The sequence below is a fragment of the Fulmarus glacialis genome, unplaced genomic scaffold (assembly GCF_000690835.1).
Source record: "Fulmarus glacialis isolate BGI_N327 unplaced genomic scaffold, ASM69083v1 scaffold12015, whole genome shotgun sequence".
NCBI lineage: Eukaryota > Metazoa > Chordata > Aves > Procellariiformes > Procellariidae > Fulmarus > Fulmarus glacialis.
Window position 1 is genome coordinate 1 of NW_009211235.1, and position 15,790 is coordinate 15,790.

Below are 15,790 nucleotides of genomic sequence, written 5' to 3' on the forward strand. Positions count from 1 at the left end.
GAAGGGGATAAATTAGGCAGTCTCTTACCTTTATAAATAACAAGATATAACTTAAAATGCTCAAAAACTAATTATTCTGTCTTTGCCTCTTGTCAGATGCATACGATTAGCTTTGGTTCATGATATGGCGGAATGCATTGTTGGAGATATTGCTCCTGCAGATAATATTTCAAAAGAGGAGAAACACAGGAGAGAAGAGGTATGGACATAAGGCACGAAGCGTTCTGCATGTTTTTAATGTTCTGATGGTAGTGAAGAGACCCTCTAAGCAACATAATACTGTCATTGGCATTGGACACGTATGCCACAACCAACCAAGGTTTTCAGCTCATTGTGATTTTTGTACATGTAATGTCACCAAGTACAAAGTTATGGAAGGAGAACCATTGAAGTAATCTTCATGTTGGCCATTTATTCCTGAACTGGCTGGATTTTTGGTAGCCTGAATTAGTCATGTTGACCAGCCTTACCAAGAGGTGGGGAGCCGGGAGTAGGTGCACTGAGAAGGGTGAATGGCAGTTCATGGCGGACCATTTGTGTGGTGCCAAATAATGTGGTTGTGACAAAGACGTTATTTAAACCATTTGCAGGGGACTCCAGACACAGGTCTCTTTTTTTGTCATGAGTCTTTGAATGCAGCATGCCTGGAGTAATTTTATTTTTGGCCTTGTACATATCCAAACTGTTGGTTTGTCATTTCTGGTTTGTTGCATTATTTGAAGAAAATATAAACCACTTCTCCAGCCACAGCTAGAGGGCAACGTGATGCCTCTGAAATGCTTTAGAGGCTACAATTAGCTCTTCAAAGAGTGTAAAAAACATTGCAGTGATTATTCCCCCCCTCCCCTTTTATGCTTACCTGTTTAAAACTTGGGGGTGGGGGGGCTATGACTAACTGTAGGAGTAAGCTCTTTGCTAAGAAAGTGGAAATTAAAGATCAAAGGGGTGCTCGGCGTTCATGAAGTACTATCTTTACTGACTGCAATTTTGGTATTTCTGTTTTTTAGTGTACTTCCTAGTGTGTTCTTACACTAAACAAAAAAACCCCACCTCTTTCCTGGAAGCCTCCAAAGGTTGTTTTGTCACCAAGGATCAGGCTTCAACTTTGCCTAGACGGAATTCTCATTTGTATTTAGGCAATGAAAAAGATGTTTTGATGCCTAAGTATGTTTATTTGCAGCTCCTTCTGCTCCCATTTCACTCAGTGAGGACTTTGCTGTTGACTTTGTGGGAAGGAGGGTCAAGCATTAAACATTTAGGCTGACTCTGAAATACTTTGTTGTAAAAATACACCAAGGGTAACAGTTTCATGAGGTGGCTTGAGCTGAACTATCAATATGCTGCTGCTGCTGCAGAGTTCTCCTTTTTTCCCCTTTGCTCTACAGCTGACGTTGAGGTGGTTCTGAAATTTGCTGCTTGTGCAGTAAGTTTAATCAGCTAGTCTCACCAAGGCTAAGGCAGCAGAAAATTAACTTGATTTTAAAAAAAAAAAGTTTGGGTTTTTTGGTTGGGTTGGTTGGGTTGGTTTTTTTGCCAATTAAATTATTTTGCCCTGCTGACCTTGAAAACTGATGAGCTCCGGAGCTGGAAGGAGGTGGGGAGGAATGAGACCTTGATGCTTCACTGGTGGGGAGCAGCTGATGCAGTTCAGCCATATTGTCAAACTATACCCTGTATTTGAAGTGGAGAAACAATCATGGCACAAAACCTCTGTCTTACTTGTGATGTTGATTGTTTCGGAAGCAGCGTTTAGTGTTAGTAGGAAAACAGTAGAAATGGCACAGAAATGAGGCTGAGCAGCTGAGAGAGCACAAGGAGCGTGCAGAACAATTTCTGCTTGCTGGATATACTGTCAGTTTGATACTGCGTTAAACCTTGTACCAGGATTTTTGTTGTTGAACAAATGGTATCTCAGTCTGGGAGCACTGTGTTTTATTGCTGCAGGGTGTTAAATGGATTTTTTTCTCTGTTTTTCTAAATTGGAAAAATTGTAAAGGCTTATGTTGTGTTGCCTGCCTGACAGTCAGCAGCTGTTCTCAGCCCTGCTAGTGGAAATTTGCTAGTTGAGTGTTTGGGAGGGGGCAGTTGCTCGTCACCACTAGGAGTTAGTATTTTGAAGCTGCTTTTATGAACTGCACCTATAACCTATTAAGTTCAAATGTTGCCTCCACTAGTTAAATCTGGAAGGCAGAGCTCATACTTGTCGGCAGTTCCTCGGTGTTTGACTTGCCTGTTCTGCTCTGGGCTTCTTTTTGGACTCTAGAAGATACTGGGTGTACTTTCAGGTTGTTTTTCTTGTGTTTTATACTAGTTCCTGAACAATTTACTTAAGCAGCTCCCAGAAAAAATTCTTCACTGAGTGGTCCTACTGTTTTTCTGGCAGTTTTATGTACACGTGCACTTTAGAATAATATACTGTGTAGTGTAAGTTTCTACAAACTTGGTAACAAGTAGTTAATTCTTCAAAAAAGATAATGATAAAAATGTGCTTGCTCAGAAAATGGATAAATGGCTTCTTTTTTTTCAGGCAGCTATGCAGCAACTGACCCAGCTTCTATCAGAGGACCTCAGAAAAGAAATCTGTGAACTCTGGGAAGTAAGCTTGCATTCTTTTAATCCTTTGGTAAAATTCAGGGTAACCCATTGTCCTCTTCCTGTTTACCTATGAAACCGTGTCATCTCTTACTTTGACCTCAAACAAGGTAGATTCATTTGCGTGGGAGATAAAGCTAATGGTATGAGTCAAGGTCACTCTGGAGTCCGTTTGAAAAAGAAACCCCTAACTTTGATAAAGTAATGGGAGCTGCTGATGGAGTATTTTCTGTTTTTTATGCAAGTAATAATTTATGTGGCTTCCATTTCTTTATTATACAGCCCGTTAGGCTGAAATACTTAGTAGTAACTTCTGGTTTAAACTTAAATGTGGTGTACTGACACAGAACAGTGCTTTTCTACAAACAACACAGATTGCTGCCTGGTCTTGGGTACCTTAAAAGTTTGTATTGGAAAGTATCTTCTGTATTTGAAGGTGATTTAACTTTTTGATGTGAACTCATGCTGATAATTGATAAGATCTTTTACACTTGCAAACTAGGGATGATTAGATTATTTCCAAACAATTCAAGTTTATAATTACTATGCTTTATCTTCTCCTGGCATACAGTCGCACAAGGACAAGTGCATCCACAATCCCCTGTTCACATGTTGTTCCAACCAAAGCATTATATGTTTCTTGGACTCTGTGGCCTGAAATTGTATTTTATGCTAATATTCTTAGTTTTCCACTTGGACTGTGTTTAAATTCCAGATATTTGCAGCCAATTTCTGCCTTTTGTTACAGCACCCTGTTTGTTTGGGGTTTTTTTTCTTGCTGTAGTTATGTGGTAGAAACTGGCAATGGGGTTCGGTTTTCAGTGCTATAATTCAAGGTAAAAGGGGTAAACCAGCATAACCAGGTCTGGGAGATAATGTGTGTGCATTTGTTTGGTGAGCCCTAGTTCCTTCTCCCTTGGGAAGCTGTTACAATTGAGGAAAAACAGTTTTTGATAGATAAGATTAGTCCTGTAGAACTTTTCTTTTTGCATATATTCTTTTTCTTTGCCTCAGTCTTCTCCTATGATTGTATAAGAACTGGTTCAGTATGCAGTTAGTTCTTCACCATGTTAGCTTTTTATCATTCTCATTAACCATAATTTAACATACGCACACTTTTGATCATTTGTTCTTTGTTTCTACCTTCAGGATAATTTATTGGCATTGAATCTCCAATGCAGCAGTGTGAGTGTAACCCACATAGCAGCGAGTGTAACCTAAAAATCTACTATTCACACGTAGTCCCTCTAGTCTTATTTTAAGTGGAACAACTAGGTGCTTCTTAAAAAGCAGAAAAAAAAAAAAAGGCAGAAAATAAGAAGTCTCTGATCACTTAGTATGATAGTCTGCTTTCAGCTAGCCAGAGGCATTTTCCTCTTGATTTCTTTTTGTGAGTGAAGGAAGTTATGGCCCAGAGCTGAACACTGGCTGGGACAAGATCTGTTGACATTCTTAGCAAGTCCTTCCTGCACTGCTCTGCCCTCCTCTCTGCCCTTCTTTCCCTTTCAGCCTTACAAGGACTGTTGCTTTGCACTGTACTGGTGGGCACTCTGCAAGTGCAGTGTAGGGGAAAAAGGTAGCAGAAAGATGCCTCCAATATATTTTCACTTTATAACTTAATCCAGAATACGTTTGAAAAAACATTAAAGTAAATGAGTCAGCACACTTCATCTCTGTCCTGCTTTTTTATTTTCAAGAGCAAAAGCATTTTTAAAAGACAGACTGTGGTGGTTGAGAGACCAGTTACTGTTTTTCCAAAGTATACTGTTATTTCGCACTCTTGAACACCTGCGGGGAGGAAAGAGTAAGTGTTTATTTCAGGACTGTGCCCAGTTGCACATACAATAGCTGATGTTTCTTGAGGTTAATGTGAGCTGAGGTATGAATAAGATCTGGTGGGTTGTATGGCACAAAGAGGTTGGTAACAGATTGATACTCCCAGTTAATTGCTGGAGGTGGGACAGACCTTTACAAGCAAACAGCCATAGTTCTACTTCTCCTGAAGTTCTCCTTTGTAATGCTGCCAAGAGTTTGTTCTCTTTGGTGGGGAAAAAAAAAGAGTAGAAATAAATAGATTTAAGAAAATAAGAAGTAGTATTTAAACAATTTAAAGATGAGGCAAAGCTCCGATTGAGAGGAGGAAGGGAAGGTAAAAATGTTGAAATGAAATTGATGACTAAAATAATGATCAAAATGTAATTGAAAATTCAAAGCATCGTTCAAATCCAAATAGAGTAGTGTGAGAGTCAGTCATGGCTATCAAAATCTGGATTTCTGACTTTCAAAGGTAAAGCAATAAGCTTAAGAACAAACAGGTTCCTAATAGTATGTCAGACAAGGAAATGACCATGACACTTATCTGAGCATCGCTGTGATGGAATTACAACCCAGGATCTTGCCACTGTGAATGACACCCACAGCCACAGTTGTCTTCTTAAGACGCAGGAAGAAATGCCATGTTCTTTGGTCCGTAGGAAAAACTCTTCCTGCACTTGTGCTGCTCTCATCTGCAGAACTGCTGTGCATCACGGGTTGTGTTGATCTGAAAGCACATATGGGCCCGGTGTGTAATTAAGCCTCTGGTCTGATTATTGGTGGTGTTGATGATGAATGGGGTCAGACCTGCTGAGGGTATCAAGGTGATGGTAACCTGCACAGAAAGGAGCCTTTTTCTGCGGTTGGTTTTGGAAGTCAGGAGAAGACCAGCTGATGAGACATCAAATACAATGCAGTAGATTTAGAAAAGAGGAAATGGGAAACCCATCTGCAACCGTCACTGGAAGCAAATGACAGCAAAATTGTTCGAGTTGACTAGAAATGTGAATGACTCTCAAATATATACTGACGATGACTGGAGAGAGGGAAGAGATAGCAGAGAGATTAAAGGACTTAAAGTCTGAAGGGGAGGAAACCCCTTAACGACTCCCCTCCCTAGGAGAGACATAAAGACATAAGCAGCTCAGACAGATTAGACAAAAGAGATTAAGAAGGAGTGACAGGAGAAATGTAAAGAACAGCTCCTTATAAATACAGCAAGTGGTGGAGAAAAGTGCAAAATAGATTTTAAAAATAGGTAATGGTAATGCACAGGCATACACTGTGGTAATTCATAGCCTTAGCCAGGCCTGAAAAGATACTTATATATAAAATGGTGTTAAATGTAGCTTATTATTTGACTTGTATATCGTTGTCTCCATATCATCCCTGATGCAGCTGAAACACTTGGTATGTTTTTAAGTTAGAGTATGAAAAAGAATTGTGTTCTTAAGTCCTATTATGTTTAATAGAAATTTAGTACTTATTTCAAGTGTTTTGCTGAATAGCAGTCTTAAAAAGAGAGTGAAAGACGTAACTGTCGTGAATATTTATGGAGTGGCTTGTACTAATGAGGAAAATTCTAGATATATAAAGAGCTTCTAATACTTAGTTTCAGAACAACACAATTTTTTTTCTTATAACTGCAAATCTGTTCAGGAATATGAAAACCAGTGTACTGCAGAAGCCAAGTTTGTAAAACAGTTGGATCACTGTGAGATGATACTGCAAGCATTTGAGTACGAAGAGTTGGAAAACACACCTGGCAGACTGCAGGATTTTTACAATTCAACTGCTGGTATGACATTTGTGCCTTTTTTTTTCTTTTGTAAATGAAATGAAATATATAAATTGCCTTTTCTTCTGATAGACATTCAGAGCAAGTGAGAACTAGTAATTCTGCTCATCGCTCAAGTACCCTAAATATTTCTGGGGAAACTTACTGCAGTATAAACGTACCTTACATTTATTTGTATGTATTGAACCTGAATCTCATTTACGCCAAGTTCCTTTTACATCACTTTGGACACCTAGAGAGAGGCCCAGCTTTCATTACACTTGCATGTGTTTAAGGATCTCCCTGTACCATCAGAGGGGGTATAAAGGAGGCTTCATTCTTCACTGATGCTCTGACAGCGGTTTGTTTCTACTTTGTTAGTGTTTCATAAACCAGTGAAGTAGAATTTGTTATCCCTACGTGAGCTGTGATCTCGTGTGACCTGCCCAAGGTACACGTCAGAACCAGCTCAGTGAAATGTTTTAGGTGCAATTGTATTATTTTTTATTCTATCCACTGCTTTTCATCCTTTCCAGAATAAACTGATAGTGGGAAGGAAAAATAGGTAAAATAGTCTTTACTATTTTAGCAAGGGAGTTGAACACCAGAAGAGGACTGTGACTCCAAGTCATCCTATCCTGGGAAAAAACTAGGGACAGATAAACTCGGGGAGAGGACCAGCAATCGCCAGACACAGTCCCCAACAAGTCCCATTTATACCTTGGTAACTCCTCAGGGAAATAATAAGCTTTCTGAAAAATGCAATAATTTGATCAGGGAAGGAGGGAAAAAAAGGACAACATCAGCATAGCTGGAATACTTAATTTTCTAATTGGCATCTTTGCCCTCCTACTAGAACTCAGTAACTTAAACTAAGCTAGTGTCTCAGTAGAGCCTAGAGCATATACCCTATGTGCACCTGTACTTGGGGTGGTTTCCTGTAGCTAGATGCATAGCATGGGATTGACCTGGTCAGGGTGCATCCTTTTTTCAGCTCTTAAGTGTCTTAATAGAGCATGAAATATTTTTATAAGGTTTTGGGGAAAAATAGCTGTAACTACTCTTACAGTTATTCCACAGTTGGAGTAAAATGGGAGTAGTCTTTTTCTTAAAAGAATAACTTGGTGTTTATTTTGACCCTAAAGCAACATCACTGCTAACCTTTCACCACCAACCTTTCACATGTAGGAGAATAAGAGCATTTTTAATTAACTTTCCCTTTCTTTTATTTTGCAGGAAAGTTTGTTCACCCAGAAATACTCCAGCTTGTATCTCTGATTAACACAGAAAGGAATAAAAAAATAGCTGCTGCATCTCATCCACATTCCTGAAGTGTTCCTAAATGCTGTAGCTATAATAAATATTTTGTTTTATATTCTGTGCATTATTTTTCTTCCCATAACATTACTAATTCTGCCGCAGATTTTTCTTCTGTGCATTCACTGCTGAGAATCCCAGGACCTCTTAGATAGGAGCAGGTGGGATAGTTACCTCCCAGATTAGAGGTTATGTCAAGGATCAAATATTTAGAATGAGTGTGTTTGGCTTTTTTCTTTTTTTAATCAGCCTCTGATTGATGCAGTCTCAGTAACAAATAGATTCTTCACTGGGGAAATTCAGGTAAGTTTAAAAATTAGCTGATTACAATCTAGCCTGTTCATGTAATGCACTGACTGGGACAGGCGGTCTTGTTCTGTGACTGCTAAGTATATATGGATTTAAGTACCTTCTATATCAAATGGGTTAATACCTGTTCACTGCGCTACACAGAAGCGAGACCAATGAGTACATTTCTCTATAAGCTCTTGACGGAGCCAGACTTAGACTTAGAGATGAGATTTCTTTGGAGTGCGTAAGCCTTAAGAAGTGATGGTGGATAAAACCGGTAATCTCATTAATTACATTTTCTCAGTACGTTTATTGTTTCACACAGTTTTTCCACTGCTCGTGTGTTGTATCAGGGAATGGTGCTGAGATTTCCGTAGGCCAGTATTCCTGACTCCCCCTCACCGCAGACTGGCAATTTTACAGACTCTTGCACAGGTAATTGATGATCACAGAATAGCTGAACTTGGGAGGGACCTTTGGCGCTTGCACAGCCTAATGCAGAAGCCTGTACGCCCATGTAAGGCTGGCCGTCCCTGGTTAACGCTGTTGCACGCTGGTACTGATTCTGCTGTAAATGACAGTTTTTAGTGGAAGTAATAATGCTAGTGTAAAAGTACAGTATGGTTGTCAAGTAAAGGTGTAGTGGTGGTAAATGCCATAATGAGGCCAGTCTGCACTACTAAGTGTTGTGTCATGTGTGCAGCTGGAGATTAGGGCGATGTCACAATTGCCACATAATGAAAGTTTGCACCTGGAAAAACTACATGGTAGAGACCTGGAGAGAGGCCTGGTAGAGACCTCTGTCTTCAGCCTCGTGTCAAATGAGGCAGCGTAAAACTAAATTCAGTTGTCATCCCCTTTAAAGGTAGGTAATCTAGCTGAGCGCACATTTCAGGCACCATGACTCCAGGAAATGTCTCCTTCACGCAAACTTCGGGGGCCTGAGCACATTGGTGCAGGGGAGACGTGGGGCGCCTGCTCTGCCCAGGGAAGGGTGCACAGACCTCTGCCCACAAGGCAGCAGTTGTGCCCTACGGAGAGCCTGGAGGAACCAGCTGCACCTTACTGAGCAATAGGAAACTGATCAGTGGTTATTGGTGGCGGGTTGCCATACTGCAAGGGTGATGGAGTGGGGCCTGCTGAGCTTTGTCCAGGGCTCATCGTTCTTCAGCATTTTTATTCCACCGAGATGTCTACAAACCATAGTCTCTATTAGTTTGTATTGAATGCCAAGCATTAAAGAGCTACAGATGAATTGGAAGAGAATTGAGAACAAGAAAAGCGGCCTTAAAGAGACGTTTGATAGCGCAAGCGCTACCCCAGCAGGAAGAGTCGGTTCCTCCAACGCAGCAGGAGGCTTTACTGGCTGGTGACACGCCGTTCTGCTTGGGGTCTGGGGGACGGCGTGCTGAACCCCAGTCAGCGGGGCAATGGTGCAAGAAAGGTGACTATTATTCTGAGAAAGAGAGGCACGGTTTGAGTGTGCATTGTGTGGGGTTTGGTTTGTTTAAAGAAATCCAGCAGGTACTTTGTGTAAAATTACATTCCCTTCAACGCACTGCAGGTGTAGTTGTGTGTCGGTTTTGGGCACTGCCTTTTAATAGAAGTAGGAATAATAGACTGGAGGAGAAGGTGTGATCAGAAAGCATGAGCCGTGACGACAGGCTGATAGAAAGGTTAGCAAAGAGCCTGTGGGGCTTCAGGCTTCCTAACACAGTACCGAAGTGCGCTGTTCACGTGTCGGGAAAGTGTGCTAGGCCCTGGACACGCGACCTGTGAGAGGAAATCACCTCCTCCCATGTCTTTCTCCTGATCTATTCTTATCAGCATTGAGCCTACACATAGCGGCAGCTGCTGTAATGATGGTAACATGTAAGGATTTATATGGAAGAGAAGCTTGTCTGGCCAACCTACCTCCACCAAGTCATACTCACACAAGTGCTTTAAATTGTGCCCTTTATGAACATAGTTAAAAGCAATTTACTGCTTTCTCAGAAGCATTCTTCTATGTGTATATGTATATACATACACATATAAATAAAACGAGGTCTAAATAGGTGTTCTGTAGAATATGACAGTGCTTGGACTCCACGTTTAAACCTTGGTGTGGCTGAAAGCTCCAAAGAAGGTCAACAGTTTTAGACTTAGGTGTTTTCTGCCATGCACTTCACTTTTACTGAACTTGGTTCAATTACTTTTCTTCTTTGAACCTCAAATTTTTCAGAACTTTGGCCACAGATTTCCATGGGGAATTTCAGGTCCAGAAGGGACTGAACAGATTTTTAAAACTGTAGGAATGGCAGATTATGTTCTTGCAATTTACCCTGATATTCTGCTGTGACAGAGCAAGGCTTAGAGATGCGCAGTAATACTGGTAAATACACAGAATTAAAAAGAAAACATCAAAAAGTGTAAAAGAGTAAGAGAAATTTATTTTTAATAAGAATATCAATAACTTCATTTACACAAACTAAGGTGACCATTAGTATCTTCTTTATTTAAATAAATTCACATTTATGCACACACAAAATAAGCTAGCAAACTCACAAGAAAACTGTACTAAAAAAACCTAATTAAATTTGCTTCCATGCTAAAAACACAATAAAGAGGCATTTGATATAAATGTCCAAAGTTAACCTATGTCCCGTAGAACATTATGAAAGGACTTCCAACTTTGTAAAAACTATAACAAAAGCCACATAGGAAAAAATCACTTAAAGCCAAGTTTCCTCACAAGATTTTAAGCAATCTGTAATGTCAAACTCACTAACACCGATTTGAAGCTTTGGCTTATGCTCAAAAAATGCATCCATTTTAAAAGTAGCCAGACTTTTCTATATTTTATTGATAAAGTTGCGCTCATCTCAGTCTGGCGAACTGAGTAATGCAACATGCAGACTGACGCGCTCACTAGACAGCAAGATAGTGTCACAAGTGTGCTACTCTTTTCTTAGAAAAAATGTTAAAAGAATGCAAGAAAACATGCTGAAGCAAAGCTGAGAGATGACTGGCTCTTGGTGATTAAGCAGATATAATATGGTTGCTGGAACTATGTCCTGGAGTGAAGAATGACAAAATTTGACACCAAAAGTGAAGTATCTTCTTGTCCTGTGTGTTGTAAGATAACAGGGTTTATGCTAGCAGCTCTGAAATGCGGACTGAAGGCATGGGCTCTCTAACCTATGGCACATCTTAAGCCAATTGTTGGTTTTGTATTCTTTCACTTAAGGCTGTATTTTGACTGAGGCTCATAAATTTACCTTCCCTTATTTTTGAGGGGAAGATACGGAGGCAAAATTATTAGAAGCTCCCTCTGCTCCACTTGGCTTTGTAATTAACTTAACTTATACTTCAAGTCTTATCAACGCACAGAGAGCAAGCAATGGAACATATTTTTAAACTGAAGCTTTTCCAGCTACAATGATCATCTTAAATCAGCAGCTGTGATCAGTTCCATTTCTGTATCAGTAACTGGGTGTCTCCTCCTGTCCTCCTTAACTCTGCTGACTAATGGGTGGAGGGCAATGCCAGACTGTACCAGTGAAGGAGAAAAAACTTTTTACAACAGTAAGTGATTTAATTCCCTTAGGAAATAGATCACGTGCAGACAATCCTGAGTAAAGGGCACCTGGTATGGCTGGTAGACAGCTGGTATATGGACTGTTGCTGGCAGCAGAAATCTTTGCACAGCTCTAGGTCCATCTGTCTGATGTGGCACTGAGAGGGGAGTTGCAAACCAACAGACAGAAAACAGTAAACTAAAAGAAATAAGAAACAGTCTGGGAGATTGTGGAGGGAAGTTACGTGAAAATGAAAACTATTTTGGTCCCTTAACATAGAATTTAGAGCATTGTAAGTCAATGACTTGTGTATGGTTTCTATGGTGTACAAAGTACCTGATGATAAAATGGCCCATCCAAAATACAAATAGAGAGAGGAAATGTTTCTCCAGCACAAGGCCAGGGAGGCAATTTTCCAAAGCTGACAAAACCTTGTTGCACAAGCTGGGTGGTGAGGGAGGCTGGGCAAGTCTCTGAAGAGAGGCATGTGCGGCTCAGGAGGGCCTGTGCTCTAACACTGAAGCTCTTCTTCACTCTCAGGGAGTCGGGTGCCAGCAAGAGAGCTCTGAGCGCTGGCATGGGCTGTAGAGCTGAGAACTTCTTCAAAACTGCCCCCTGTGTGGCTTGTCCCACCAACCTTAGTCTGAAACAAGGCAAACAAAGAGAACAGCAAGTTCCTCTGCTCACGCTGTAGCAAGTCCCATTTGTCCTATTCCACCCCATGACCATGGAGGGCTGGGAACTGTTCGAAGCAGGCAGAGAACGTGTGGGGTTTTTCTTAGAACAAAAGCTATAAAAACAGTCAAGTAAAGCAACCCCTTTCCTCCCCCAATTTCTAAACTTCCAGACTGCAATCATAAAATCTACCAGTGGCATTTATCATATGCTTAAAAGAACCAGTCCCTAAGTAGATCCCAGGTAGGATCCTAGATCCTACCAGTAAACTTATGTAAAGAACCACACTGAGTAGCTCACACCGGTTTCACTGTTTTTTCCAGTTCTATGCAGGTTGAATAAGAGATGGGTATTAAAATGAACTGGTTCATTTGCTGAGTAAAGTGGCCCATCTGCCAGCAATGGTAACACAGCTACTCTCAAAATACACAAACCGTACTGGGATTTTGGACAGTAGAAAGAATATAGTAACCAAAGAACAAAAGCAGCAGGCTGTCTCCCTTTAGGTACTTTCAGCTGTCTAGATACTGATACATAAAACTGCCCCCAGCACTTTCCTGTGGAGAGGGTGGGAGGAAATATCAAATTACATTAACGAAACATATGACTATGTGCTCACAGGCTATCTACTTTCAAAATGCTTCAGTTGGCTGAATTTGTAAATAAAAGCATTAAAAAGAAAAACCAATATGACTAAATCTCTGAAATAGAGTTTTCCTAACAAAGACAGAGATCTATCTAAAGATTTGGAAATGGTCAAGACTAAGTGACGAAGAGACAAAGCTGTTTTGACTGGGTTATCTGGTAAGAGAACATTCTTTTGTGGTTTGGCTTGCTGATATGCCCACTCGAAGTTGATTCAAGTCTGAAAATAGGGCAAAACTTTTTTTTACTCCATCTTAGAACTGCAGCAGGACTTAAAGACAAGCTGGCATTTTTCCAGCCTGTCAGCCACTGAATGCTCAGGAAGATTATTTTAATTAAATGAACTTTGTGTCCTAAGTTTCCAAGGGGTTAATCCTATATAATCCTTTGCTTCATCAGCTAGCACAGGAGCTTGCCTAACTTGAAAGTTCAATAAAAGGAGGTAGTAGTAGGCTTGCTATTTGCTCTGACAGTTTGAGTCACAGTTATTAAAAGTTCCCAGCTCAAGAGGTAAAAATCTGTATCCAGTCTAGTGGGCTGAGCTGACTTTCAGAAAGTATTGGTCCATCACTGATTTTTGCAAATAGCAATACAAAATACATATATTGTTAAATGTCGGTAGGCCTGAACTTGCAGTGAAAAGGCAGCCACTGCCTAGTAAAGCTACTACTAAGTTTTCACGGCAAAACTCATGACTTTTATTTGCCAATTAAAATTCTCAAAAGAACACTGATTCAGACTGATCAGAGTGATTGTGAAAGTAGGCTATTCCTGCACTATTTCAAATGACTCAGATGCATCTGAATTTGGACACCTCAAAATCAGAAACATTAATGTAGTTCGATTTTCTATTTGCTTTTCTGCCTACTTTTCCATCTGAAAACAAGAATGACGTAATTTACTTTACTGAATGCCTCTGGCCAATACCCCAGTGTTTACACAAACATCTAATTAATCAGTGTTCTGATTTTCAGAAAAGTTGAAGAGAGTTGGGCACCCAGGTTCTGTTGATTTCCAGGGAAAGCTGAACTAATACACTCTCCTAAGAAAGCTGCAACACAAAGTCCAAACTCTAAGAGCAAATAAAATCTAATTTGAAATTTGACTTCTAAATGTATGAAATCTGAACGTGAGTTTTAGCTGACTACAGAACATTGTAGGACCACTGATGATCTGTAACTTACATGGGGGGGGAGATGATAATGCTACTGCTGTTCTTTTCTTTTGTCAGAAGCCTCTCTGGGAAGTTATCCACTTTTTCAGACCACAACAGGATCCTAGAATGGAAGGGACAGCCTATGATGTCTCCCTCACCCCGCCCCGCCCCGCCCTCTGGTCTTCCTAATCTTGCAAGCCTTGGAACAGAGGCAGGGAAAATGAAGAACAATGCTGAGACATTCCCAGTTGTCTACAGCCTACATTGGTGGTACCCTAGGTCCATGACTCCAGCTTCCCTTTCTCCATTTGCACAAAGAAATGAAAGAAAGAGAGAGAATACAGACAGAAAATGATTCAGAAAATGTCAGTGGGTTTGCCAATAAAGATGGACAATGAAGGTTTCATGGCATGTGGAAGATGACTTCAGACTCAAGACTTTTTGTTTTGTCCTGCTTAACTAAAGATTCCTTAAAGAAAGATCTAAGAGCACCCTGAACACATGATAGGCTAAGAGCTGGCATGACCAATAGTCTCCTCTAGAAGAACGCCTCTTCTTAATCAGCAAAATAAGATCAGGCTCCTCAAGTAGATCACTGTGAGAAGAAATGAGCTGTGCAGTTTGAATTAACTTTTCCTCTTTCTGAATGACACACTGAGGTGACTGGAAACAGACACCCCACTCCTGATGCAGAAAGGACATCACTCACTCTTATCCTTTACCCCTCAAAGCAAGGCAAAAGGCTTTAAAGCTGTCCCTCTCACAGGTTGGCCGTAAGTGTAGGAGGAATGGATTTGTGGAGTCTAGAGTAGTCTAGAAGCGAACTTCGGAGCTAGAAGTACTACTGAAAGCCCTAAGGGTAGGTTTAGTGACTGAATGACTAAATGGGTACAAAAAGTGCTGCACTTTTCCAATGTAGTTTCATCTAACTAACTTGTAAGTGGTGAAAAATGCAAAAAAAAAAAAAAAAAAATCCATTTCAGATCTCAGGTGTTCCAATGAGCTGCATCCGTTATCTAAATGTGTAGAAGTACAAGGAGCATAAAGAGATAAGCAAGCCATACACTTGACTGCAACAGACAGGAATTCAGACCTTCCAAGCTGATGCACCTCACTGCATGAATGATTTCTCATACAGTGAGGTTGAATAATAGAAGCATTTGCAGTGAAGGTTAGAAGAATGAATAGGAAGGTGTATACAGGCACTGACCTGGGGCTCTGGAGGTCTAGTGTTCTGCTCTAGCTCCTTGGGATGTTCCTAGTCTTCCCTGGGAGGCTGCCTCCCACCTGTGAAACTAAGATGATGTTTCCTTCTCTGACACTGCAATGGAGATGACGTTACCCTACATTATCATGACTTAAAGTTGTCAGAACAGCCTATCACTAAATAAATGTGAACATTCAAAAGGTGGAAAAAATAAAGCAACTCTGCATTCTTTGATGGACATGTGTCTTTAGAAACATAAATCAAGCTCTCTGCTACCTACTTTCCTCAGACACTGACTAGAAAATTTTATCTCCTGTATGATTTCACAGTGGCATGAAAAAGACAGACCTTCCCTGTGCACCTGCTGCTTCAGTTCTAGGTGTAATTTGCATTTTCTATAACAAAGAATGTCCTTCTGTCCCAAGTGAAAGGCCATTTTCTTGCCTTTTTAATGCTTTACAAGTTGTAATGCCCTTTGACATTAATCTAGTATTTTCAGTTCCCCCTAAAATGAGGGGTGATCATTTTGGCCGTTGTCCACTGACAGACTGTACTTGGAGTGCGTTGGAATCTTTCTGTTGCAGCAAAGTAAAATGCCATTTTATGAGCACACTTGACTTTATCTGATGAGTAATAACCGTTAGGAGACAAACCCTCTTGTTCTCCCCTTGAATGTGCCTCACCATGCAGCAAAGATTAGCTCACTGCAAATTTGCCTTGCTCTGTCCTGCCGAATAAGAGCCTTAACAAGTGCT

General features: G+C 40.5%; 2 protein-coding genes across 4 annotated transcripts in view; one reads left to right on the top strand and one right to left on the bottom strand.

Annotated features, from left to right (window-relative positions):
• The first annotated feature begins 99 nt into the window (after positions 1-99).
• On the top strand, positions 100-7,561 carry HDDC2 (HD domain containing 2). The gene is made up of 4 exons (XM_009577471.1): positions 100-199; positions 2,528-2,596; positions 6,067-6,205; positions 7,421-7,561. The coding sequence occupies exons 1-4, from the start codon at positions 125-127 to the stop codon at positions 7,513-7,515; spliced, it is 378 nt and encodes a 125-aa protein (XP_009575766.1). The 5' UTR covers positions 100-124; the 3' UTR covers positions 7,516-7,561.
• A 4,302-nt stretch (positions 7,562-11,863) lies between these two features.
• Positions 11,864-15,790, bottom strand: part of TPD52L1 (tumor protein D52-like 1) — a 38,543-nt gene continuing 34,616 nt past the window's right edge. For all 3 annotated transcript variants that reach the window (XM_009577472.1, XM_009577476.1, XM_009577475.1), the window contains one exon: positions 11,864-11,995. In XM_009577472.1, the coding sequence (XP_009575767.1) occupies positions 11,864-11,995 (132 nt within the window). The remainder of the gene's footprint in view (positions 11,996-15,790) is intronic.